Genomic DNA, 27,227 nt, shown 5'->3' with positions numbered 1-27,227 from the left:
CCTCTGCTTAAAACTGAAATTTTCAAGTAACCTTTATCCACTTGATGCTCCCCAGTTGTCTTGGGTTTCAGCCCCGCTGTTCCCCAACCAATTAAGGCAGGGTGGGGGTAGCTGAAAGGCCATGAAGAGGCACCCTTCTGCTCTAAATTGTCCTTCTCTGGTGCCACCCTACCTTTTCATGGTTCTTCACTGAAAACTAGCAAAATCTGAGTTTTTTATTTCTCTCACCAAACCAACAAATGTCTTAGCCATGAAAGCCGGCTGGGCGACCTTGGCCCAGTCCCTCTCTCTCAGCCCAAGGGCCAATCAGGCGTGGTAGGAGAGTTCTAGTCCCGTCTTAGGCACGACAGCCGGCTGGGTGACCTTGGACCAGTCCCTCCCTCTCAGCCCAAGAGCCAATCAGGCGTGGTAGGAGAGTTCTAGTCCCGCCTTAGGCACGAAAGCCGGCTGGGTGACCGTGGGCCAGTCGCTCTCTCTCAGCCCAAGGGCCAATCAGGCGTGGTAGGAGAGTTCTAGTTCCGCCTTAGGCACGAAAGCCGGCTGGGTGACCGTGGGCCAGTCGCTCTCTCTCAGCCCAAGGGCCAATCAGGTGTGGTAGGAGAGTTCTAGTCCCGCCTTAGGCACGAAAGCCGGCTGGGCGACCCTGGGCCTGTCCCTCTCTCTCAGCCCAAGGGCCAATCAGGCGTGGTATGAGAGTTCTAGTCCCGCCTTAGGCACGAAAGCCGGCTGGGCGACCGTGGGCCTGTCCCTCTCTCTCAGCCCAGCCCACCTCACAGGGTTGCTGTTGTGGGGAAAATAGGAGGAGGAAGAAGTATTAGGCATGTTCGCCGCCTTGAGTTATTTATGAAAATAATAAAGGCGGGATTAAAATTAGTTACTCAAATAAATAAATAAATCTTCAGCCTTTCTGCCAAAGTTGACCTTTCAGCACCTTGGATAGCCACCCTTGCTATTGCATAATGCCCAGGTCTCAACTCTAGTCCAGCCGCAAGTTGATGGGGGTGTGATTCACGGTCATTAGGGCCTGAGTAACCCTTTTGTAGTTGCACCTAAATTGGAAGTTGGATTCTGCAAACTTTTCCTGAGACCTTCCTGTAGACCCTGGGATGAACGGATTCACACAACACATTAAGCCACCGAAGTGGTTTCTCATCTTTGGGCTTAGTGGGTGGTGTAAACGCAGCTATTGTTCTTTACGAACCATGGTTTATGGCTTTGCCAGTCGCAGAGGCTCAGTTAATTACCAGGCCTTCAAGAAACAACAGTTAAACAAGCATGGCTTAGCGCTGGATGTAAATGTAGGCCTAAACTAACTTTGCACAGCATGTGGAACCCTTTAATCCTTGAATCTATTTTCTCCATTTGCACAATTAGCCAAACTAAATATGTGAGCTTCACATCATGCTAAGCCAAGGGGAAAAACAGCCAACCATTAACCAGGTTTAGCATATCTGAACGCAGCCACTAAGTTCATAAGCATGTTGGGTGAATGTAGACTTAGGAATAGTATTCGCAGCCTTAATACATGCTCTCTTGTGTTATGGCTTAAAAAAAGATAGTCAACACTGGTGAATTACTATCTGGATGATGGGAGTTGTAGTCCAATGTATCTGGCTTTTAGAAATGTATGTACGCGAGGCAAGAAAGAAAAATATTCTTCTAATTTGAATGGGATTAGCCAGATGGTGGCATTCTGTGTTGCAAGGAAAGATGATCTGGAAGCTTCTTGGGAACCAGATCGTGTCATCCAAGCCGAGATGCAAATAAATTATGTAGCTGTGCTGGGCCATGCAAAAGTGCATTGCTGGTGTGCAAAGCTCACTGCTCAGCTTGTCGGCACGCTAATGGAAGGGCAACACACTTGGGAAACAGGTAAGAGAAGATCTGGGTGTCTTCAGTCCATGGTTTTCCAGGGGTTCAAGTCTGCACCGCCCAGGTTTCTCGGTGTGGCCAGAGAATTCTGGGTATTGAAGTCTAGCAGCTCTGAAGGCACCATCTTAGGAAAGGCTAGTTGATGTCCTTGCTCAAAACCCCACTCCACCCACAAGAAAGATGGCAGAAGATTGGGATGTTTTGCCATGTTCACACAACCCACTCATCTCGGGTGTGGCAGACTGGTAGTGCCACATGTCATGAGAAATCCAGCTGTGGTCTTAGCATCTTAAACCATGATGTGTTTTATCAGTTTGAGCCTAAGGGGCTAGCATGCTTGCAACTGGTCTTGTGTGAATGTTTCTAGATAGACCTGTTTCAAAGAGGAAAACCATCTATCCATCCACTAAATGAACCAGGTAGAATGGTTTCTGAAGGTGGGCTGGAGGGAGCTGGATGAGACAAGGTTTATTTCAGCCTAGGAGAGGATGGTAGGTCCAACATAGTTGCTGCTTCTTTCTCCCTGCTACCATCCTCCTCCTCTTCCTCTTCCTCCTCCTCCTCCCAAGAAGGTGTTTTCTGTGTGGCTTCAATTAATGCCATCAGGTTTCAGAGGGAGATACTTGCAGCCCTACCCACTTATTCTTGCTTCCTTGCATTGTTTTGATGCAATAGATCCAACATTCCTTTGACTGGAATCCCAGACCACCAACTAGATGTGAATTTGGCCTCTGGGTCTTGGGCGAAGTAGAAGCTGAGAAGGAGACAGCCATGACCATCTGGGGTCTTTGAGGGACAACCTCCCTGAATGGACACAGGATGGGTTTCAACACTCTGGAAGGCCAAACAAGGGGACTTGGACCAACGGAATAGACCCTGTTGAGGACATAGGCAACTCCAAGGCATCTCTCTTATTGTAAACCGGTTCTCATCTTACTGGATCGAGCTTCCTACCATGGGAGGGACTGTGTGCTCCCCCTTGGTGGAAATCTGGGATATGACCAGCAAGCCACCGTCCCCCAATTCCTTGGAACTGGCTAACTTCTCTGAGGCAAAACCTAGCTGGGTGTCTCCTTCTTCCAACGGAACTTCTCGCTCTTCAGGCTCAGCTGCCAATGGCTGCAAAGAAGAAGGTCCCCTGGCTTCATCTTCTCAAGAGATTGGCTTCAATCCAGCAGTGACTAAGACTTCTGGGTCCACTTAGAGGTCTGTTTCCTAGGAACAGTTTCTGGAGATGGGTTTGGATGGATCATTGTGCTAAGTATATGTCCAGCAAAGGTTCTCAAGCATTTTCTTCATGGGGAAACATCAAACAGAAGAGCGTCACCTCCAACTGGTATTTGGAGTGCTCCTCAGATCTGAGAAGATCCTTGACTCTGACCCAATTCACATATCCTACTAACGGATGCCTGGTTTACTGAATGAGCCATGATGGGCCACATCCATGCAACGTGTTTAGCCGTAAGCCACAATCATAGATCAAACTCTCTGGGTTCACACCACATGTAAGCCCAAACTGAACAAGGTATACTGTGGCATGGCACATCCTTTCTCCACCTGGGCGCCCTCCAAATGCTTGGACTTCAACTCCCAGAATTCCTTAGACAACATGGCCATTGTTGAGGATTGTTAAGCCATGGTTTCCAATCTCATGTAATGGTGTGGGTGGGGGTAGGTGGGGAGGGGGTTGGCCCTTGATCCCTAGATAAAATGTCATAGGTTTTCCATCCCTGTTCCTGGTGGTGAGAAGCGCAATGTTGATGCAGTTTGTAATGATTTGTTCTCACCACCAGGTGGCAGTATGAGCAAGTGCTTAAACCCCCCCTGATTTGTTTTTGCTTCCGTTAGTAGGAGTTAATCCTAATTAATTCATTGATAAAAACTAATGAATTGATCCTAATTAATTCATTAATGTCACCAAAGAGCACAGACCCCAGAAAATGGGTCAATTCAGTAAAGAGCTAAACACCCCAGCATTCTCATATTGTGCTAAACCCGGTTATGTTAGATTTGTTAGGATGGGGGAAGGGCAGGAGGTAAAGGTAGTCCTCGTTTAGTGACCTCACTTGGAACCAGCAGCTCAGGTGTTAAGTGAAACCGGAACTGGAATCTTACTTCAGCTTTCCTTTGCTTTACAGAGCTCTGGTCATAAACGGGAGGATTGTTCGCAAAGTTACTTCTTCATCACTGTCGTAAGTGTGAATAGTTGCTAAACAAGGCAGTCGTGAAACGAGGACTGCCTGTATAGCGTATTAGGTGAACCCAGCCCATTTCATTAGCTCGTTAGACTATACATTGTACAACACACACACACCCAGTGGACAAGATCAGTACCCGGGTTCAGAGGTTGTCTGAACACAGCTTGAGCCATGCAACTAAGGGGAATATTGTATTAAAAGAAACAAAGATGTTCCTTTTTTCCACCCTGGTGTCTGATTGCTACAGTGAGATCTGCAGTAGAAGAAAGTAGACAAGCTGGTGAAGAATTACATTTTAGAGGTTGCGTTGCCTGACTTCTAACCCACAAAGGTCCACTTACTAAGGCTACATGCAGTAGGATCTTCCCTACATCTCTCCTCCTTCCCTTCTCTCAGCCCTACAAGCCCATCTTCATTGAGATAGAATCTTGCAAACCTGGTTGCGTGTTCCTCCCTCCCTCCAATATCCCAGTGAAGCAGGAGTCTGCCCAAGTCCCTTCTGAAGACTGTCTTGCCTCCAAAGACTTAAGGAATGCTTCAGCCCTCTTTGCTTCCGTAACAGTTCTTGCATATTTCCCTCAAGATCATCTCTCTTACTCTCTACCCCTTCCTCCCCTTAATCAAGACTTTCAGTTGACTGTACAGGCTGAGCCAGGGCAGCAACAATTTTGGAAACGGGGACTTGTAATAAAAGTTGGAGTGTTTGATTCCAGCTGCTTGTTTTAGCAGATCAGCAAGTCTGGACTTAATAAATCTGAGCTGCAATACCAGAAATGACCACTAGAGGGCAGCAAGGGTAGAAAGCCATAGCTCTTTGGCGCCACCTGGACATGTGATGTGCCTGAATCAGGCTGAATCACTGAACCCTGGATGAGTCATGTCCAGTCGTCTTTCATGGTTCCCTTTTCTTACATGCCAGTAGTTGATTTATAGGTGTAACAGTTCAAGGTGCTAGATTAGAAACCAGGAGACCCAAGTTCTAGATTGGCCTTAGGCACAAAAGCCAGTTGGCTGATTTGGGGCCACGTCCTCCCTCTCAGCCAAGTGGTGAAGGTGCTGGACTAGGAGAGGGAAGACCCAGGTTCTAGTGCTGCCTTAGGCATGAAAGCCAACTGGGTAACTTTGGGCCAGTCCCTCTCTCTCTGGCCTGGAAGAAGAAAACTTACCAAGAAAACTGCGTGGACTTGTCCGTGAAGTCACCAGGAGTCAGGGTTGACTTGATGGACCATGAGAAGAACAGGAAGCGGTAAGATCTTTTTGGCATTAGCACAGTCTTTGTCAAACCATGGCTTAGAGCAATGTTGATGGTGCCTCAGGGGTGCACTGTTTTGATGGATTAGGCACTGTTGAAACTCTTGACTAGGGTGTTATAACTCTCCAAGAGTGCGCCATGGGGCTCAGCGGTGGTTGAAAGTGACCTTAACCATCATCGTGCTCCAGTTTGATCAAACAGAGGGGTCCCTTGACCCAGAAGTGAGTTCTTCCTGCTGGGCTGAAAACAGGAAGTATCGGTGGGGCGAGGGATTTTAATAGAAGTGAAATTGGGAGATGCTTGTTGTCAAGTTTGGGAGGGACCTCCAGATTCTTGGCATGTGGGAACCTGTCATGCCAACTCATCATTTGATGATTCTACACTTCAGGAGCTGCAAAATGTTGTCCTGTTGCCTAGAGGAATTACATGAAGTGTCCCACTCTTAGCTCACCAACCATTGTCTAGATTAACTTTTATGAGGATTGCTGATACTGTATGAGCCAGAAATCTGTGGTCTTCAGGTGAACTTCCAGAACAAGGGGGGGGGGGGGAGAGAGAGAGGGAGAGTGTAAGGATTGCCTACCCTAATAGACTCAGACTCACAAGCAGGAACTTAATGATATCTGATTTATTAAAGAATAGTATGCAAATACAGAGAAAGCTGAGAATGAGCAAAAGTGCGCCAAATACAAACTAAAAACCCTCGGCTCAAACGTAATCCCTCCCCTCGCCTTGCCATTGCAAACTCCCCCCCCCCCCAGGTGCTGGTAACCGTTTCTGCTGATGTCCTGGGAAAGGAACCTTGAACACTCGAGATAACCCAAGCACATTCCAATCCAGCTGCTAACATACAACAATCCCACGAGACGGAATCCTCCTCCCCTCCCAGACGAAACACGCATCAGCCAAATGACATGGGAAATGTTACGATGTACCAGCAACATTGGAACGGTGAACGTGACATACCGCCCCCCCCAAAAAACACTAAGGAGCAGGTTTTAGAGGATAAGCTAGATGAAAGCGTCTAACTAAAACAGGAGATTGAACATCACGGGCAGACACCCACTCAGGGTGGGGAAAGTGTTTCCTCCGAATGAGGTACTGCAGGGTGCCACAAGGTCAGCGAGAATCAAGGACCTCCTTCACTTCAAAATGTTGCTGTCCGTCAATCATGATCGGAGCAGGAGGTGGGGGTTGCGGATGCCAATGGTGGGAGTGGTTGACAGGCTTGAGCAAACTACAATGAAAAACAGGATGTAAACGTTTCAGATTGTGTGGCAAATCCAGTTTAAACGTGACAGGGTTCACAACTCCCACAATGGGAAAAGGACCAACAAACTTAGGAGCCAACTTCTTCAAGGGCTGAGGGGACTTAATGAACTTGGTGGAAAGGTAGACCTTATCACCAACTTTAAAAGCAGGTTGAAGGGCTCGTCGCTTATCAGCGTGCAGTTTATAGGCAGATTGGGCACCAGCCAACACCCGCTGAATCACAGGCCACGAATCTGCCGGTTGAGCAGCCCAATCAGAAGCAGAGCAGGGGTTGAGGCAACTCAGGAATGGGAACAAAATCCCGTCCAAAAACAATATGGAAAGGAGTGTGCCCTGTGCTCTGATGGACGGCGTTGTTATAAACCACCTCAGCAAAAGGTAGCAGATCAACCCAATTATCCTGCTGATAGTTGACAAATGCCCTCAAAAATTGCTCCAGGGTCGAATTAAGAACCTCCGTAGACCCGTCAGTCTCTGGATGCGACGCAGTGGACAACGCCTGTTTGGCGCCCACCAGCTTCAAAAATGTATTCCAAAATTGGGAAGTGAACTGTGTCCCGCGGTCCGTGACCAAGCGGGAGGGGCTCCCGTGAATCCGGTAGATGTGGACTAGAAAAAGGGCCAATTGCTGAGCAGACGGAATAGAAGCACATGGAATGAAATGAGCTTGCTTGGAAAAATAGTCCTTTACCACCCAAATGACAGTTTTTCTCTGACTAGGAGGCAAATCCACAATGAAGTCCATGGAAACCTCCTCCCAAGGACGGGAGGGGCTGGCCACCGGCTGCAGCAGCCCGTGCGGCTTACCCCCCTTCCGTTTTGACATGGCACAGACAGGACAAGAAGCAACATAACTTTTTACATCACATCTCAATGTGGGCCACCAAAATTGGCGGCGTACCAGATGCAAGGTTTTGACAAACCCAAAATGACGAGCCACTTTATCATCGTGAGACCTAATCAAAATTTCCCTTCACAAACTGTCAGGGACATAGAGGCGGTTCTGCTTCCAAGCGAAGCCCCTGTCAAAGGTAACGTTGTCTCTATTCGCTTGCAACCAAGTGTCAGATTTCAGCTCTAGCAGAAACTGTTGTTGCAATTGCGAGGGAATTGGCGTCCTTCCCCCAGCCGGTGAAACTGAAGCTGGGGGCAGCTGTGCATGAGTTTGACTGCGTGTGACAGCTTGCAAACCCAACTGGGGTTCTGTCCACACCGTACCCACAACGTCAGGTGCCTGGACCAAATCCTGGGGCAGGCAGGAAAGCGCATCAGCCAGGAAGTTTTTCTTGCCTGGAATGAACTTCAACTTAAAGTCAAAGCGACTGAGAAATTGAACCCAGCGGATCTGCTTAGGACTGAGCTTACGGGGCGTGCTGAGCGCTTCCAAATTTTTATGGTCAGTCCAGACCTCAAAAGGACATTTAGCCCCCTCTAAGAGGTGGCGCCAAGCCTCCAAAGCCGCCTTGACAGCAAAAGCTTCCTTTTCCCAAACATGCCACCGCCTTTCCGTCTTGGAAAATTTCCGGGACAGATACGCACATGGCTTCAGGCGGTTGTCAGCATCCGCTTGCAGCAAGAGCGCTCCAATTGAGAAATCGGAAGCATCCACTTGAACCAGAAAGGGTTTAGTGGGATCAGGGTGTTGAAGAATGGGTTCAGCAGTGAACAGGCTTTTGTGTTTGTCGAAAGCCAACTGGCAGTCAGGTGTCCAATTGAGCAATGCACCCGGGTTCTTTACCTTGCGTGTGTCCCCCAACCCCTTTGTATGTAACAAGTCAGTTAGAGGCAACGCAATTTCTGTGAACCCCTGGATGAATTGGCGGTAATAGTTGGAAAACCCAAGAAAACTTTGGAGCTGCCTGCGGGTGCGCAGGCGCTCCCACCCCAAAATGGCTTGAATCTTCGCAGGATCCATCTCAATGCCCTTGTCAGAGATCCTGTACCCCAGGTAGTCAAGCTGAGTCTGATGAAATTCACACTTAGAAAGCTTAGCATAGAGCTCAGCCTTTCTCAGTTTGCTAAGCACCTGTTTCACCAAGCGCTCATGTTCTTCTTCCGTTTCAGTATAAATCAGAACATCATCCAAATAGACCAGTACACCCTTGAACAAATGTTCATGTAACACTTCATTGATCAATTGCATGATGTCATGCGCTGCCTACCCCTGAATAATGCTCAGACACTGACTCGGTGGAACAGGCTCTGGTTTATTCATAGCATGGGTACAGCATCGGGAAAAAAGCTGAGAGTGACAGGAGCGCGCCGGTGCGGGGTTTAAATACCCCGCGCCGGTCAGCGCCCCCTCACTCGCAGTCACGTCACCCCCCTTTGTCCAATACGTTGCCCTGCCGGTGGGTGAGGGGTTGCGAGGCCCCGCTGGCGTTCCGGGATCGCCCATCATCGGTTTCTCTATTCCTCCGGTGATTGCTTTCAGCTGGGCGATCTCCGTTGTATTAGCGCTGATGGCTTGGGTGTGTTCCGTGATCCGTTTAGCTATTGTTTCTTGACCGTTAGTCGTTATGGGTTGATGGCTACTTATCTTGAGCCCCTTCCCCTGTTTCCTTGCTATTGTCATGTGTGCCATTGCGCTGATGACTTCAGCTCAACGGCACTCATGACATACTGCCCCCTGTCCGAATAGTGCTCCCCCCCGGTTTTCTGGTTTTTTTTTTTTTTTTTTTCCTTTTCGTGGAGCTGTCAAACGGCACTTTTTTTTTTTTTTTTTTGAAATTCCCGCCGGAGTAGTTTTCGCCCCTCCCTTTGCTCCTCCCTCTACCACGTGCCTTCCCAGGGTGTGTCCTAGTATGCATGCCCAGGTCACGCCCTGGCGTGCGCATGCTCCGGCCACACCCTGTTTGTTTGGCTCAGTTCGGCGAGGAGAGAGGCGTGGCTGGTTGGGTGCTTATCAGCTCCAGGTAAGGCCCTTCTTTTTTATTTAAAGTGCGTCGCCTTTGTTATTTGTGCTCCTGGGCGTTGCCCCCAGGTTGCCCTGTTGACTTGCTTGCCACTCCCCCGTGGGCCCGGGGCGGGGGGAGGGTGCTGGCGAACGCTTGTTACTGCCTCGTGGGCCCGGGGCGGGGGGAGTGAGTCCCGGGGGGGTGTCCACCCAAGTCGCGGGCTTGGGGGGGCCCTTTCCCTTGGGGCACGGTAGGCGGGGGGGGGCCCGCGGGGGAGGGGTTTTGCAGGGGACGGCTTGCTAACCTTGGTTTTGGCTTGTCGGGGTATGCCCGGTGAAAAGCCCGGGTCAGGCCAGGTGCGTTAACGTTGTGCGCCGCCACCCATTCCGGGTGGGGGAAGTGTTTCCACCTGACCAAATAGTGTAGGGCTCCTCGTTGCTTGCGGGAGTCGAGTATGTCCCTTACGTCGAAGTGATGTTGCCCGTCGATCATCACCGGTGAGGGCTGTGGCGTGCTTGGGTGCCATCGGGAGGTGGTTGCCGGTTTCAGGAGGCTGGTGTGGAACACCGGGTGGAGTCTCCGTAGGTTGTGTGGCAGGTCCAAGCGTATTGCCACCGGGTTCACTATTTGCGTGACTCGGAACGGCCCGATGTACTTAGGCCCCAGTTTTTTCGAGGGTTGGGGGGACTTTAGGAATTTGGTGGATAGGTAGACCATATCCCCCGCCTGGAACGTCGGTTGTTGGCGCCGGTGCTTGTCGGCCTGCTCTTTGTAGGCTGCCTGTGCATCCTTCAGCGCCGCCGTGATTATTGGCCATGATTCCGCGATCTTCCGTCCCCAATCGCTAGCGTCCACCTGGGGTTCCGGGGGTTGAGGTAGCTCCGGTATGGGGACAAAGTCGCGCCCCGAGACTACCTCGAACGGAGTTTTCCCCGTGCTCGTGTGGACGGCGTTGTTGTATGCGACTTCGGCGAACGGGAGCAGTTCAGCCCAGTCGTCTTGGTGATAGTTGGTATATGAGCGTATGAATTGCTCTAGGGTGGCATTGAGGACCTCTGTGGCTCCGTCCGTCTGGGGGTGCCAGGCAGTGGATAGGGCCTGTTGGGTCCCCGTCAGCTTTAGGAAGGCCCGCCAGAATTTAGAGGTGAACTGTGTGCCCCTGTCGGTCACCACATGTGCGGGACATCCGTGTAGCCTGTACACGTGGATGAGGAAGAGTTTGGCTAGTTGTTGTGCGGACGGGACCGACGTGCAGGGGATGAAGTGGGCCTGTTTTGAGAAGTAATCCTTCACCACCCAAATGGCCGTTTTCTTCTGGCTGGGTGGGAGGTCCACTATAAAATCCATAGAGATTTCCTCCCATGGGCGGGAGGGTTCTGCCACCCGTTGTAATAGCCCCGCGGGTTTGCCTGGTGCCCGTTTGGCCCTAGCGCACGTTGGGCAGGACGCTACGTATGCTTTCACGTCTCGCCTGAGCGCGGGCCACCAGAATTGACGCCGTGTTAGGTGTAGGGTCTTGAGGAACCCAAAGTGTCCCGCTTGCTTGGCGTCGTGTGACCTATGCAAGATCGCTTGGCGTTGCGAGTCCGGGACATAGATTCTGCCTTCCCCCCATGCCAGGTCCTGTGCCATCGTTACCTTGTCGGGGTTTGCCAGGAACCAGGGGTCGGTTTTGAGGGCGGCGGCGATGTCCGTGCGTATTCCCCCTGGTAGTTGCGGTTGGCTTCGTCTGGTCGCCGGTTGTCCCGCCGTCGGTTGCGCCGTAGAGTCGAGCTGTCTCCGGGCGCCGCTTCGGGTGGTCACGGCCATCCCCAGTTGCGAGGCGGATAGGACCATCCCAATGGTGTCTGGGGCGGGCTCTTCGTCTTGGGGCAGTCAGGAGAGGGCGTCGGCCAGGAAGTTCTTTTTGCCCGGCAAGAACTTCAGCTGGAAATTAAAGCGGCTGAAGAATTGGGCCCATCGGACCTGTTTTGGGCTAAGGCGTCTGGGCGTTCGTAGGGCCTCGAGGTTCCGGTGGTCGGTCCAGACCTCGAATGGTTGGGTGGCTCCCTCGAGTAGGTGTCGCCATGTTTCTAGCGCCGATTTTACCACGAAGGCTTCTTTCTCCCAGACGTGCCATCGCCTTTCTGTCTCGGAAAACTTCCTTGACAGGTAGGCGCATGGTTTCAGGAGTCCCGTGGGGTCCTTTTGGAGTAGGATGGCCCCCAGGGAGAAGTCTGAGGCGTCGGCTTGGACCACGAACGGCCGTTCTGGGTCCGGGTGCGCGAGGATTGGCTCCGTGGTGAACAGCGCTTTCAGCTTGTTGAATGCAGTCTGGCACGCGGGAGTCCAATTCAACACTGTGCCCGGGTTCTTGGCGCGTCGGGTGTCCCCCACCCCTTTGGTTTTGAGGAGGTCCGTTAGGGGGAGGGCTATCTCTGCGAACCCCCGGGCGAATGACCTGTAAAAATTCGCGAAGCCGAGGAAGCTCTGGAGTTGGCGTCTGTTGCGGGGGCGCTCCCAGTTTAGCACCGCCTCGACTTTTGCGGGGTCCATTTCAATGCCGTCCCCGGAGATTCGGTACCCCAGGTAGTCTAGGCGCGCTTTATGAAATTCGCACTTTGTAGGCTTGGCGTAGAGCTGCGCCCTTCTGAGCTTGTCGAGGACTTGCCTGACTAGGGTCACATGTTCCTCGTGCGTTTTTGTGTAGATAAGGACGTCGTCGATGTAGACAAGGACCCCTTTGAACAGGTGTTCATGCAGTACCTCATTGATGAGCTGCATAAACACCCCAGGGGCCCCCGCGAGTCCGAACGGCAGCACTTTGTACTGGAAGGCACCTAGGGGGCAGTTGAACGCAGTCTTCCATTCGTCCCCCTCCCTGATTCGGATGCGATAGTACGCCTCGCGAAGGTCCAATTTGGAAAAGACTTTGCCCGTGGACAGGTGGGCGAGCATGTCCTTCACCAGGGGTAAGGGGTATTTGTTGGACAGGGAAGCCGCGTTTAGGCCCCGGTAGTCGGTGCAGAGCCGTAGGGTGCCGTCTTTCTTCTCCCGGAATAAGACGGGGGCTCCGACCGGTGAGCATGCTGGCTCTATGAATCCCCTGTCTAGGTTTTTATCGATGAACTCCCGGAGGGTTGCCATCTCCTTCGGGGTCATCGAGTAGATCTTTGGTCTAGGTAAGGGGACGTCGGGCAGCAGGTCGATCCGGCAATCCGTCTTGCGGTGGGGGGGTAGTTGGTCAGCTTCCGCCTCTCCGAAGACCTCGGAGAAGTCGGCGTATTGTTCCGGTAGGTCTGCTATGGTAGCGCCGTTGTCCTGTGTAGTCACCTCCGCTCGTCCCACAGTGGGGTTGGTTCTGCCCGCTGGAACTGGTGCCCGATACTCGCCGTCGCCGAATGTGAAGGTGCGGGTCTCCCAGTTGATGCGCGGGTTGTTTGTCGCGAGCCATGGCATCCCCAGGACTGCGATGGGCCGTCCGATGTGAGTGACGACGAACGATGTGCGTTCGGTGTGAGTGCCCATTTGCAGGGTGACCAGCTCGGTTTGCAGCGTAGCTGGTTTCCCTCCTGCTGTAGAGCCGTCCAGCTGGTGGAATGCCAGCGGCGTGGGGAGGGGGAAGCAGCGGAGGTCGAGTTTGGCGACTAGGTCGGGGTGGATGAGGTTTTTTGAACACCCCGAGTCCACTAGTGCCGCGGCCGTGGTGGCTCCGTTGCCGGTAGAGAGTTTAATTGCCGCCATTATTACGGGGCTTTCGCCGTTCCGTCGAGGTGGTCCGCGCTGCTGTCCCACCGCCTGCCTCGCAACGCGTTTCAGGGCAGGCGGGGAGCTTTTCCCGCCGGCTGGTCGGGGTCTACGTTGTCCTCTTCCCCCCAGTAGGCGTCCCAGCCTTCCTCTGGTGTCGCTGTGGCCACGGTCATTCGGCGGTGAGGGGGCGGCCCCGGGTTAGGTGGTTTGGGGCTAATTTTCGGGGTGGGTTTAGGCGCACTGGTCGGCGGTCGGTTGGCAAAGCAATCCGCCGTCTTGTGCCCTAGTTTGCCACACTTCCCGCAGGGCTCCCGATTGAATTTCTTCTTTGGGTATATGGGGCCGGCCGTCCCCACGTGTGGTGCGGGTACCTTTTTGCAGGTATAGTTTGTGTCTTCCGTGGTTGTCATGAGGAAGGTGCGGTGCGCGTGTTCGGCTTTCCCCGCGAGGTGGATCCACCCGTGCAGCGTTTCTGGGTCGTCGCGGTAGAGGGCCCATTGGAGTACGTCGCGGTTGAGCCCCCTTTTGAACATTTCCAGCAGGGTGGTCTCGGACCAGTCGCTGACCTTCCCCGCGAGGGCTTTGAACTCCAGGGCGTAGTCTGGGACAGTGCGTGTGCCCTGTTTAAGTCTTTGGAGTGCGCTTTTCGCCCTCACTTTGGCTAGGGGGTCTTCGAAGTAGTTTTTCATCTCATTGATGAAGGCGGGGAAGTTGGCGAGGGCGGGGGAGCTGGACTCGTACAGTTGGACGTACCAGTCCGCCGCCCTGTCTTGTAATTTGATCGCCACGGCGGCGATCTTGTCCGCTTCGGAGTCGTAGGAGTGTCCGTGCCTCCCCATGAACTCCCTGGCGTTCGTTATAAAAAACGACAGTTTCGTGGGGTTCCCATCGAAGAAGATGGGGAAGTCCTTTGGGGCCCGGGCGTTTTGCGCGGCCCTTCCTCCCGCTTCCCGGCCTGTGGTGTCGTCCGCCTGGGCCGTCTGCTGACCTTCAGCTGGCCCGTGGGGGTTCGGTGCTTCGCTCGGGGTGTGGGCCTGTGCGGGGACGTCGTTGGGCGGCGCGGGGGGCATGAGCGACTGAAGCATGGTCCGGAGTTCCTCCAGTTGGGCCCGCATGGCCGCGAGTTCAGCTCGTGCTTCCTCGTCCACGGTCCGCGCCGCCGCTGGGGCCGGTTCCGTCGGTGTGTCGGCGGGGGTGGGTTGCCGGCGGGGTTCAGCCTCCCTCTGCCGTTGGTCTGCTTCCTCCGCCGTCTGCTGGGTGTTTCCGTCGTCCTCCTCCGTGCTGACCGCCGTTGGGCTGTCACTCCACGCCCGTTGCTGGGGTGCGATGTGGGGCGCGGGGTCCTCCGCTGGTTTCGGAAGGTATGTTGCTCCTTCCCGCGGTCGGGTTGCCTCCGTCGCCATCTCCCCTTGGGGTTGGAGCGGAGGCTCGGGTCGGGTCGGGTGGGCGTCCATGGCTCCGGGAGTCCGCGGTGCCTCTGGCCTCGGTCGGTCCTCCTCTGTTTCTTGCCGTGCGGCTCGCCCTCCTTGTCCGCGTCGCTCCGGCTTCATCTTTCTGGTCTTCTCGCCGTCTATTCCTCCCGCGGCTCGTTGTCGTCCGGTGGGGCTCGGCGAGGCTGAGTTTATGACTCTCAGCTTTATGTCATGCGCTGCCTACCCCTGAATAATGCTCAGACACTGACTCGGTGGAACAGGCTCTGGTTTATTCATAGCGTGGGTACAGCATCGGGAAAAAAGCTGAGAGTGACAGGAGCGCGCCGGTGCGGGGTTTAAATACCCCGCGCCGGTCAGCGCCCCCTCACTCGCGGTCACGTCACCCCCCTTTGTCCAATACGTTGCCCTGCCGGTGGGTGAGGGGTTGCGAGGCCCCGCTGGCGTTCCGGGATCGCCCATCATCGGTTTCTCTATTCCTCCGGTGATTGCTTTCAGCTGGGCGATCCCCGTTGTATTGGCGCTGATGGCTTGGGTGTGTTCCGTGATCCGTTTAGCTATTGTTTCTTGACCGTTAGTCGTTATGGGTTGATGGCTACTTATCTTGAGCCCCTTCCCCTGTTTCCTTGCTATTGTCATGTGTGCCATTGCGCTGATGACTTCAGCTCAACGGCACTCATGACACATGAACACCCCTGGTGCCCCCGCCAACCCAAAAGGCAAAACTTTATGTTGAAAAGAACCCAGTGAACAATTGAAAGCAGTCTTCCATTCATCCCCCTCCTGTATGTGGATGCGGAAATAGGCTTCCCGCAAATCCAGCTTAGAGAAGATTTTCCCCTTAGCCAGATGTGCTAACATGTCTTTTATTAACGGCAGAGGGTATTTGTTTAATATTGAGACCGCATTTAATCCGCGGTAATCTGTACAAAGTCTCAATGTCCCATCCTTCTTCACTCGAAACAAGACGGGGACGCCCACTGGCGAATTTGCTGGTTCAATAAAACCCCTGGCCAAGTTTTTGTCCACAAACTCCCTCAATGCTGCCAGTTCCTTTTGAGTCATGGCATAAATTTTTGGTTTGGGCAGTTGAGTGTCGGGGACCAACTCTATCGCACAGTCAGTTTTTCGATGGGGTGGGAGTTGGTCCGCTTCTTTTTCACCAAACACGTCCGCAAAGCTTTGGTATTGCTCCGGCAAGCCCTCCAGTGGTGTGACAGCGAAATGTGGGGTTGCTGCCGCCGCCCTCCCCACTGCAGCCTCCAGAGCGTCGTCCTCCCCAGGGGCTTGATAGAAACCATCCCCAAAAGTCAAAGTCCTGTGCACCCAATTTATATAGGGGTTTTGTTGGACCAACCAAGGAATCCCCAGAATGACTAAGGGATGCCCCACAGGCACCACCACAAACGGCAGCCCCTCATGGTGGCTGCCCATTTGCAACGCCACCATGCCCGTGAAATGTGTGACCGGTTTCCCCCCTGCTGTGGAACCATCCAGCTGGGTGAAAATCATGGGACGTTACAGTGGAAAGCTGGGTAACTCCAAAGCAGCCACCACATCAGGGTGCATCAAGCAACACGAACACCCCGAATCGATCAATGCCCAAACTTCAACGGTTCTTGTGCGGGAGCCTAACTTCACTTTCACGTTCAGTGTGGGATAGTTGGCACTCACCGAAACATGTTCGCACCCATCCTCCACCACCTGCCCACAGGCGCTCCTTAGAGCAGGTGGCTGGCGTTTCCCGCCGGCTGGTATAGATCGGGCTCCCCCTCGCCCCCGAAGTAAAGAACCTCCTCCACTTCAGTTTCAGCCATGGCTGCCTTCATTTTCCTGGGTATGGAGGGAGATTTCCCCGTCGGCTTCCCCGAACGATCATCGGTCTTGCCCTTCAGGCACGCCGCCGCTCGGTGACCTTCCTTTCCACATCGGAGGCACTGCCCTTTCGCATAGCGGCGCTCCCTCTCCTCCTCCCAGGCACGTTGACCGGACTTTCCAGGGGGGGGAAGCAGCAGGGCGGGAACCCTTGCTGAGCCCGGAATATCTCATCACCTTCCTGTGAGCGAAGGTTTCATGGGCATGCTCAGCCTTCCCTGCCAACTGTATCCATTCATACAGGGTATCTGGGTCGTCCCTACCGAGCAACCACCTCAGGACCTCCATGTTCAGACCGTCCTTAAAAAGTTCTATTAATGTGGATTGGGACCAATCCTCAACCTTCCCAGCCAGAGCCTTAAATTCCAGAGCATAGTCTGCTACCGATCGTGGCCCCTGGCTAAGCTCCCTCAGCGCCCATTTTGCCCTTTCTTTAGCTAACGTGTCTTCAAAGTGTAGCTTCAACGCCCACAGGAATTCTTTGAACTCCTCCAGCTCAGGGGCATCCGATTGACATAACTGCACATACCAATCGGCAGCCCGCCCCTTGAGCTTAGTGGCAATGGCATTAATCTTGGCTCTTTCTGAACGAAAATACGAAAATACCAACTCCTTGCATTGGTAAGGAAGAACGATAGCTTAGTTGGATCTCTGTCAAATTTAACAGTAAAGTCCTTAACCCCCACTCCGGGCGGTCCCTTCGCCACAGCTGGGCAGTCGGACTTTCTTTTAGCTCCCAGGGATCTCCGCTCTTGAGGAGGGGACCTTGAAATCCTCACCCTTGGCACCCTTGCCTCCTCTCTGCGCCGGGTCCTACTCCTTTCCTCCGAAGAAGGTGGGGGCGAAGAAGGGGACGAATGCCTATTACTAGACTCCTCTCTCCTCCTCTCCCGAGGACCCCAGTCCATTGATATTTTCTGAAGCATAAATTCTACTGACTCCAATTTGGCCTCCACCAGTCTTATACGGTCAGGGGTTTGGGAATCCTCCTTTCCCTCCTGCCTCACCACAGTTGGGGAACTCGGGTACCGCTGTTTCCAAGACGTTTTGGACATCCCTGGTAGGGGTCCCTGTGTTTCATCCCAGGTGATCAGCTCTCCTGGTGACTCGCCGGTCGGTTCAGGGGCTCTTTTACCTCCAACCTCCTCTTCCCCCGGGCTGGAGCTCGACACCTCCCGAATTTCTGAGAGTTCCCGAGTAGGGACCCTCTCTGTTCTTATCACCGTGGAATCGGGTTCCCCCTCGCTCGATTCCTTGCTTTCCGTGGTTTGGGGATTTGGTTTGTTCATCGCTAGCATTTCTCCCTCACAAAATAAATCTGGAAAGGGGCTAACGGTAAATTTTTTGAGATTCTCAGCTTTATGTAAGGATTGCCTACCCTAATAGACTCAGACTCACAAGCAGGAACTTAATGATATCTGATTTATTAAAGAATAGTATGCAAATACAGAGAAAGCTGAGAATGAGCAAAAGTGCGCCAAATACAAACTAAAAACCCTCGGCTCAAACGTAATCCCTCCCCTCGCCCGGCCGTTGCAAACTCCCCCCCCCCCCCAGGTGCTGGTAACCGTTTCTGCTGATGTCCTGGGAAAGGAACCTTGAACACCCGAGATAACCCAAACACATTCCAATCCAGCTGCTAACATACAACAATCCCACGAGACGGAATCCTCCTCCCCTCCCAGACGAAACACGCATCAGCCAAATGACATGCAAAATGTTACGATGTACCGGCAACATTGGAATGGTGAACATGACAGAGGGGGAGAGGGAGAGAGAGAGAGAAGGAAGGAAGATACCTGATATTGATGGGAAAAGGTGTGTACCTGAGGGTGCTCTCCAACCTTGCAAACAATTGAATCTGTGGTTTCTGATGTTGCTTTTACTAAGGGAGTACAATGACATGTCTGAACAAGCAAAGCAAAGTTGAATAGGCAGAAACAGAGATGGCACCGGGCATTTTTTTTTTTCATTACCCTTCTCAGTTTCTGCATGTTGTTTCCAGTAAGCTACTGTGGAAGGTGCTGGCCCCGGATTGCCTGCAGAAATGAGGCCATGCAGTGGCTCTTTCCCCATAAAACCTGATTGTGAAATTAACTCCTTTGAATTCAGCCCATAAAGTGGAATCATAAAAGAACCTAGACTAGGGCTATACATAATCCCACACTGCAAAAAAATCCAAATAAACAAATGAAGGTTAAGCCAGACAAGCTCAACACGCAGCCACTCCGGCTTGTGTTGACCTGGTTCGGCATGTTGTGTGAATCGAACAAGGGGCGGGGTTCAAGGAAACTGAATTGTGAAGCCAGGAGCTTCCCTGTCCTTCACCGTGGAGAAGATTTAATTTGAGTTTCTTCTTCTTACCTCTTTGAAGGTCCCCTAATTTGGTGGAAAGTAACTGTTGTTCTGAAAACCTGTCCCTCCATTCCAAAATTGTGGAAGTCTACAGCTGGATACCCACATTGTGCATTAATAGGGTGGGTGAATGCAGCTATGGTGCTTTGAAAACTCACAGGGGGTAACTTGGGCCAAATTGCAGGCAACCTTGACCTATTAAGATGCACACTTCAGCAAACCCTGGTTTAGCACAATATCAAACCTTTCTGGGTGTGCACGTTGTACGAAACCACGATAAACTGTAACTGATGGTTTGGCTGTTGCTGTCCACCCCACAGGAGCTAGGTCAGCTAAACAAACCATCCCATGGTTCAGGGTGCCAGTATAAACCCAATTTGACTGTAGTGGATAGGATTTGGCTGGGCCTCTCGCACAAGCCCAGCCAACAAGCCACCGTGAAGCCAAGATGCTTTAGTGTGTTATATGAACCCGCTCTCTGAGTGGCTTGGAGAGGATGTAAGTGGCGACAGTCCCTGCTTGCGATGGAGGCTGATCACTGCAAACAGATCCACCCCCTTCTTTATTGCCAGGCTATATCACATTCAAGAGCTCTTAAAGAAACAGCTGTCTCCAGCTTGCCAAAATCATGGAGAATGAAGTCTTTGCGTCTTTCGTTTTCTTTGCCACGCTCCTGATCCTGAAAATGTACGCGGTGGCCATCATTACGGGACAAGTGAGACTTCGGAAAAAGGTAAGCTGAAGCTGGCAGTTTGGAGGGGGGCAGAAGGACGGTCCCTTTCCCCGTGAATTCTTTGAAAGAGAGAGCTCCTTCCTAATGCCCAGCTGCAGGAACAACTCTGTGGCTTTCCTGTCCCAGCATCGTAAGTTGGACAAAACTTTTTTTAGGAAAACATGACTGTTTTTAGCACAGTGTGCTGCATAGTGCAATTTGTAACGTGCAATTAAAGGGAATGTGATTCGGTACCTGGGGGAAATTAGATTGACTGGGTTGCATCATGTAGCCACCCAGAGTCACTTGTCGACATGGGCAGCTATAGAAATCAAATAAATAAACAAAATAAAATAAAATAAATTTTCTTGTAAGAACTTGAAACCGTTTTTGGAAAAAGTTACCTTTTGCCACGACGGTAGGATGGCTGAGGACCTGAACAATGTGAGCTTGTCTTTATTGGAACTAAGTACTGGTGGCCGGTGTGAGCCAAACGGTGTGTACAATGTTTGAAAATTAAGACAATATTTCTCCACTGAGTAGGAGGATTATTTAAAATATTTTGTATTTTATGCAGAAAACTACACCACCAGAACAACAGAAAAAAAAAATATAGTGTTAATACAGCGAAGGGAAAAAACCTGGATATATTATGGTGATTAAAATAAAGGATGCAAAAACAGAGTAAAAATCCATGTAACATCCATTGGTATCAATATGAAATGAATGCAGCCCTTAAGCTTATCATTTAGACCAGACACATATGGAAACCCATTCAAGTATATTCTCATTTTCAAAACCCAAAGACTTTTCAAAAACAGAGAGAGGATGTCTGTCATGAATCCGTTCCTTAAAAGGATATGCTTCTTTCCATTTACATTAAATTCCCTTCTTTGCAACCTGGATAGAACCAAAAGTCTTTATTATGAGTTGCCAAATTCCATCTTTAAGGAAGATAGCTCAGCATTGTTTTCAAGTTCTCAGTGATCGTATTTCCTGTTAAAATGGTATTGATGCGTGTAATGATTTGAAACCAGAGCGAAGCTGGACGAGACCAGATCCCAAGAATTAAAGAGCCTTCACATTTGTAACGATGTCGGCACATAAATGAAATCAAATCGCCTTTTTAAACACTGTGTTTGGGGATTAAATGGAAGGGAAGGAGCGTAACACCATGGCATACCGCATGGAGGGATTCTGTAGGGTTAGAAACTTGCTCGTATTTGGATTTAAGCATGGGTGAACAGTATTTTCCTGTTTAAATGGGCAATTTGGCATTTGGGACTGAAATATCTAAATCCAGCCTGGGGGATTCCAAGATCATTAAACCCAGAAGGTGATCCCCTCTTCTCTAGGTACCAATTTCAGTTTTATAGGTTTTGTTAAACGCATAGAGCGGATGGATGTACAGAATCGGACCCCCCTCAACACACACACACACACACTTTGGGGTGCCAATTGTCAGCCAGTAACTTCCTGTACAGCTCAGGCCAAGCCACAGTGTGATTTGCTTCTTCATGCCTAGCGCATTCCACCTGGCCAGTTGTGGCTCAGTCAGCGAACTATGGTTAACAAAACTTAGGCTTGTTGTAGGAGCCGGACAATAGCTTTCAGTGGGAAATGGGGGGGGGGTGTTTTTCAGGGGTACCTGAGCCTTGCAGCCGCTGCAGCTTCACTTTGGGAATATTACTCTGAAAGACAGTATTTCTTCCATTATTCAAGTCCCTCTGCCTTCAGTTTTGCATTGTTCAGGAAGATGCAGTGCAAAGGAAGATAAAATAACTTTATTACTTAGTCCAGATTGCTGCAAAACAAAAATAATAAAAAAAACTCCAAACCAATCAACTCCTTGTTGAAAAAGCGTCATTTTTCCAATAAGGTGGGCGTGGAGGTATCACTTTCAGCTGGGGGATATATCCATCACCATTAACTTTCATTCATCATACAAAGCCATGATTTGCTTCACTGTGGCTGTTTAAACCACACCTGGCTGAGCTGATTTCATCAGCTAGAAAATCAACCATATTTCAGCTTAGTGAGATTAGTGAAACCCTGTCCTGGCAGCCTTTATCCCTGGAAACTTAGGTTGCAGCAATAAGGACTAGAAACATGATGGATTGATTTGAAAGGGAAAAAATAAGCCTTTCAGAATATAACAGTGTTAACTCTTGGGCAACATTGGTGTAAACATAGTCCTAATATTAAATTTAAAATTTAAACCTTACCACCAAGATTCTCCTACCTTTGTTGATGTACAAAAAAAATCATTGATTCCTGGGGATTCTCTACTATTTCAATTTTGGGCTTTTTTAGGTGATGAAAGGGGGGGAATGTTCAAATAGTTTTCTGGGAAAAGTTTGAAGGGAATGGCTTGCGTAAATGCTTTCACAATCCTGCTTTTTTTTTTAAATACGAAGCAGCTGTTTTTCACATAAAGGGATAGAAAAGAGGACTACAAGATTGGAGGGCTGTGCAAAAAGGAAGGGCTCTGCGTGTTGTCGAGGGGCTGCGAAATATAAGCCAGTTTGCAGAGAGGCAGATAACCCTTAATGGAACTGGAATGGAGCAGCAGAGAATAAACAACCAGCCTGCCTTTGCAGAATTCATAATCCGATGAAGCTTTGACGGCAGGCCGAAGAAGCTGTTTATCTTGGAAGGAAAGCCTGGCTTCTCCTCTTGAGTGCATTTCTGAAATGTCTGCCTAATTACAGGGAACTCATGAAGAATGGTGTTTTTTGCCACACTGGGGAGAAGGGCAAACTCTCTAACTGCAAGAAGCTAATTTGCTGGCCAGCATTCCCATTTCTCTGGCTCACTGCTGAGAAGGGGGGCAGCAAAATGGGCCTTATTATTATTATTATTATTATTATTATTATTATTTTCATTCAATTATTCAAGGGAAAGAGAGTTGGTGGTGGTGGGTCCTCCATCCCTGGAGGTTTTTAAAAGGAAGCTGGACCACCCTCTCTAGGTTGGTTTAATTGGTTATCCTGCACACTGCAGAGGGTTGGGCTAGAGGATCTCTGGGGTCCCAACTCCATAGTTTGATGACACCCTTCAGCTTAGTTAGTGATGAAAGGACCTAGATCTTTCCTTGCCCAGCCCTTTCTTTGGAGGCCTGCAACTTCTTAGGGTGTGTTTCATGTGCTCCAAGGCAAAGGCATCTGGAGGAAAATTTGGTCCCACTTCTGGAAATTTGGTCCAACGGGGCAGTCAACGGGGCTTCAGAGCACTGGAAAGAGTTGTTACCCACCCCCACAACACTGGAAGTTGCCCCTAGGCCCCTAACAGCAATGAATCCGGCTCCCAAGCACCACCCACCAGAAATGAGAAAGCAGAAAGTAATTCTCAAGCACAACGAGAATGAGGTAGAAAAACGGAAGCCTTTTTTGTTGTGGGGAGAAAACGCTGGAGATACAGCGACGTGTTCTTCCTATGCAACCGGATGCTGAAAAATCTGCCAACTGAGACTGATTTGGGTTTTAAACCGCAAACAAGTTGCCTGAAAAACTCTATGCCACTTCTGGTAATGCCAGCTGAGACCCTGGATGGGCCAGCTGGGGATGACGGGACTTGTAATCTAGCCTGCCAGAGGGAATAGCATACAATCTGATCCAGGTTTTCTCAAATCGCCCGCTGCAAGCTTTGAAACTAGGTAAAAAGTGGGCAAAATAGTCTTGGTTTTTGCAAAGGATTGCTGTGGGCGGGGCTCCCCCTATTAAACGTATTATTTTTAAATTGATAGCTCCCCTAGCATAAAACAAAATGCAAAGCATGTATCTGTAATTGCAAACTTAGCTTGCAATGAAATACCAAACTTAGAAACTGGGGAGTCTGGTCCCACCGTGGGCACGAAGCCAGCTGGGTGACCTTGGGCCAGTCGGGTGCTCTCAGCCCCGGGAAGGAGGCAATGGCAAACCCCTTCTGAAGTCTTGCCAAGAAAACTGCAGGGACTTGTCTAGGCAGTCTCCGAGAATTGGACATGATTGAATGGATTAAAAAAAAGAAAACCAAACTTAACACTAAAATATAGCGATCAATTGATAGAGTACCATTGAGTACATCTGCTTCTCTCCAACACACTAGCTTTCTGCAGGAGATCTCTTTCCAAGGAGGAGAATGAAGCAATGAAGCAAAGCCTTCTTCCTTCCTTCTCCCCACCACCACCATTGGAACTGGCCCCAAATTCTTCTGGCTGCTTCACATCTCAACCAGCGTGTTTGGTCTGGCCAAAGGAGCCCCACCCATCACAGCCACTTCCTCAACCAGGTGTTAATGAGGTTGTTACGGCTTCATACGACATTAAAGTTGTGTACTAGAAGGGCAGAAGCAACTTAGAGAAGACAAGCCTGGAGATCTCCTGGCTGGGTCCTGATTCACCACCACCAATTGCACCATAGGAATGAGAGGTGGACTTCTCCTGCAACATTCATTGTGTTCTCTTTCTGGTTTCTTCCAGGCATTTGCGAATCCTGAGGATGCTCTGAGACATGGTGGCCTGGAGTTCTACAGAGAAGACCCCGATGTGCAAAGGTGTCTCAGGTAGGTCATCTCAGGGGCCAGCCATGGTCCGCCCTGCAAGGTAGACCAGACCAAGAAACAGACACCCCGTGGGCCTACAACTACTTTGATCAGAATGGCTATAGTGACGGAATCTTGCAAGTCTGAATATCCTTCTTCTCATGTTCTTCCAGCATGTCTCTACCATGCCATGGGTCTGTTTTCCCTTTTGGCAAGGACCTTCTCACCAAATTAACCAAGGATGAAATCGCTGGCCAGTTCTGTCAACCCGTCTTTGACCTTCTAGCAAGACTCTGCCCTTTGCACTAAGCCCAGATATAGTTTACCTAGCCTGTGGTTCAGTTGTGGCTTGCCAGTTGTGGTTTAAGGCAGGCATGAGACCTATAAGGGCTGTGGGTGGCCCCTGAACCTGTTTTGAAGGTTCTCCAGAACCTTCTCTCACTGGAGCTGTCCCATCTTTTCAAAGCAAAAACTGTAGGGCCAACTTAAAGCTTTTTAAAAACTCTGCTGTAAGCTTAAAGCTTTTTTTTTTTTAAGTAAGTTCAAATCTTCATCTCAGATTACCCAACAATTGCCCATTCCTAGCTTACGGCCTGGCGTTTTGTGCAAATGCAGCCCATTATGGTTTATGGAATAAACCACCATCAGTTAAATCACTGCTTAGCACATTGTATGAAATAGGTGTTGATCACTTTTGAGCATGGATTTTTTTCTTTTTTGGATCAGGTTATTTTATAAAAACTCGGTACCCTAACTGGGCTTCGAATATGCCAGTTTTTCTCATACATTTCTCTCGAATTCTGAGCTCCTTGTCAAGACGGAAAGAGAGAAGGGAAAAAAGAGCTTAGCGTAGTCAAGAAAATTGCAGAAGGAGTTGAAAAGAACTCCCTTCTTCCACAGGCAACATAAACGGTATAACACGCAGGCCAAACATGGAATTTACCTTATTTCTAATAAACACTGATTCCTCCAAAAAGAAAAGCCTCCTTTTGAAAAAAAGAACAGGCACTGAGGGGAGCTTTTCATCTGAAAAGGATATGATTAATTTTGCAATCTTCCTCCTGCAGGTTAATCAGTAAGACATCCCACATTTGTTCTATTAGGGTGAATTTTTTATTCGTCCCAGGGTAGAAACACCAGAGGCCCCCAGATGTGAAGACATCCTGCATTGTGCAATTTGAAACTTGCAAATCTCACCTTTTCTTGAATGACGCTGGTGATGACAAGCTGGGTCTGGAAAATGAATGTAGTCAAAAGTGCCAAAGTGTCATGGGCTCACAAAACATACAATCCAGGTTAACAAAGCACTGTGGGGTTTTTTTCCACCCGGCACTCTCCACCCTACAAACGTAGCTTGGCTGTCTAGCAGGACAGACATTTCTGTTATCCCCGTGTGGAATTTTCTTTTCTTTTGTAAAAGTGCTCAGGAAATACGCCCTGGCTGTGAAAACTGCCTGTCCTCGCTGTACACGGATAGGAAGCAGGCCGTTAATTGGCCTGATGCTCTCAGTCTTCCCCAGTTTTGTTAATCGGGGTGGTGGAAGGAGCTGTGCCACAAACAAGCAAAGCCGCAGGCCAATGTGTGAACCCAGTTCTGGAGTTTGGCAGTTTGCATTCTGAGTGTAAATTCGTCTATGTGCTAGTCACTGGATTCCCATCACAGATCTGCTGCATATCGTCCTCTGTGATGCGTGATCCCGTCTACCCCATCCGAAGCCCCCAACTTGAGAAGACACCTCACTAAACTCCAAAGTTTAGCCTCCCCAGCATTTAGCAAGAACCCCGCTGCTCGGTTTGGGTTGAAATGCCAGCTGATTTGATTTTATATATAGGTATATTGTTCCAAACCAGTTTATAAGCAGAAGCTCCACTGCCATTTGAAATTGACCCTTACCTACAAAAAAAAAGTGGAAAAACATCAGTCCCAAAGGTTTCTCTTTGTGGAAAGGTTGTAACAAAAGAGATTGCAATGAGAAACGGGCCCGCAACATATTTTGCTAAAGGAAATCATCTTGAACAGTACCTCTACAGGTAGTCCTCACTTAACGACCATTCATTTACTGATGGTTCAGACTTACAACGGTGCTGGGAAAACCAACTTGCAACTGGTCCTCGCACTTATGACCGTTGCAGCATCCTGCTGTCACATGGTCGCAATTTGGGCACTTGGCAACTGGTTTGCATTTATGACCATCACAGCATCCTACTGTCACATGATCACTATTTTTGACCTTCCCAACCAGCTTCTGGCAAGCAAAATCAATGGGGAACTGTGTAATTCACTAATGACCACGTGGTTCGCTTAACAACCATGTGATTCACTTAGCGACCATGGTGATTCACTAAATGACTGCTGCAAAAAAGGTCATAAAATCGGGTCAGATTTGCTTAATGACCACATTACATTCAGTTAGTGACTGAACCCAGTCCCAATTATGGTAATTAAGTGAGAACTACCTGTATAGGGCAATCTTAAATATTGAGAAATGGGAAGAAAGTGGAATGGACAGATGGTCTTCCCCCTAGAACTGTGTGGCTGACATTACGATATGAAGGGACATTGAAAAATAGAGAATTTTAATTCTCTTGGAGATAATGCAAAAATGGATATAGGTAGAGATGAGGAACAATTAGGATGTGATGAATCAATGTGTAGGCTAGCTTCAGACAAGGGCCACATTCTTACAACACATGAAACTTACGTAGCTTTCATCTTGACCAGTGTGCGAACTAACCATGAGGTTGAGTTGGGTCAGTGCTGAATGCAAACCCTAAAAAATGGTGAATGCAGGAGCCCAGTCACGTCTTTTTGGACTAATTCAGCCAAGAACATGAAGCCATAGTAGGGTTTGTTTACTTAGCGTGGGAATCTGGCCAACTCCTATCTCCTCCAGCCAGTGGCGGAGTGGGTGATATCTGCTCGCTGGAAGGGTCCCAAAGCTATTGACAAACTTAAGTGTTGGACTTCCTTGACTTAAGTCTCAGCACTATGGGAAAACCGATTCCGAGAAATTCCAAAGCTGGATCGAATCAGGAGCAGATCTAAGGTCAAGGTGCTAAGCAGTGGGCAGTGGTAGGTCAGCAATGTTGCTGATCAGGTTCCTGGTTTCCAGC

The 27,227-nt window shown here is 50.1% G+C and overlaps 1 protein-coding gene across 1 annotated transcript in view; it reads left to right on the top strand.

The window, feature by feature from the left end:
- PTGES (prostaglandin E synthase) overlaps positions 1-27,227 on the top strand; it is a 377,050-nt gene that overhangs the window by 340,451 nt on the left and 9,372 nt on the right. The window contains exons 2-3 of the mRNA XM_063316090.1: positions 19,453-19,613; positions 24,052-24,134. Of these exons, the coding sequence (XP_063172160.1) occupies positions 19,509-19,613; positions 24,052-24,134 (188 nt within the window). The 5' untranslated portion in view covers positions 19,453-19,508. The remainder of the gene's footprint in view (positions 1-19,452; positions 19,614-24,051; positions 24,135-27,227) is intronic.

This window comes from Candoia aspera, chromosome 16, assembly GCF_035149785.1.
Source record: "Candoia aspera isolate rCanAsp1 chromosome 16, rCanAsp1.hap2, whole genome shotgun sequence".
Taxonomy (NCBI): domain Eukaryota; kingdom Metazoa; phylum Chordata; class Lepidosauria; order Squamata; family Boidae; genus Candoia; species Candoia aspera.
Note: the sequence above shows the minus strand (reverse complement) of the source record. Positions and strands in the feature narration are given on the sequence as shown.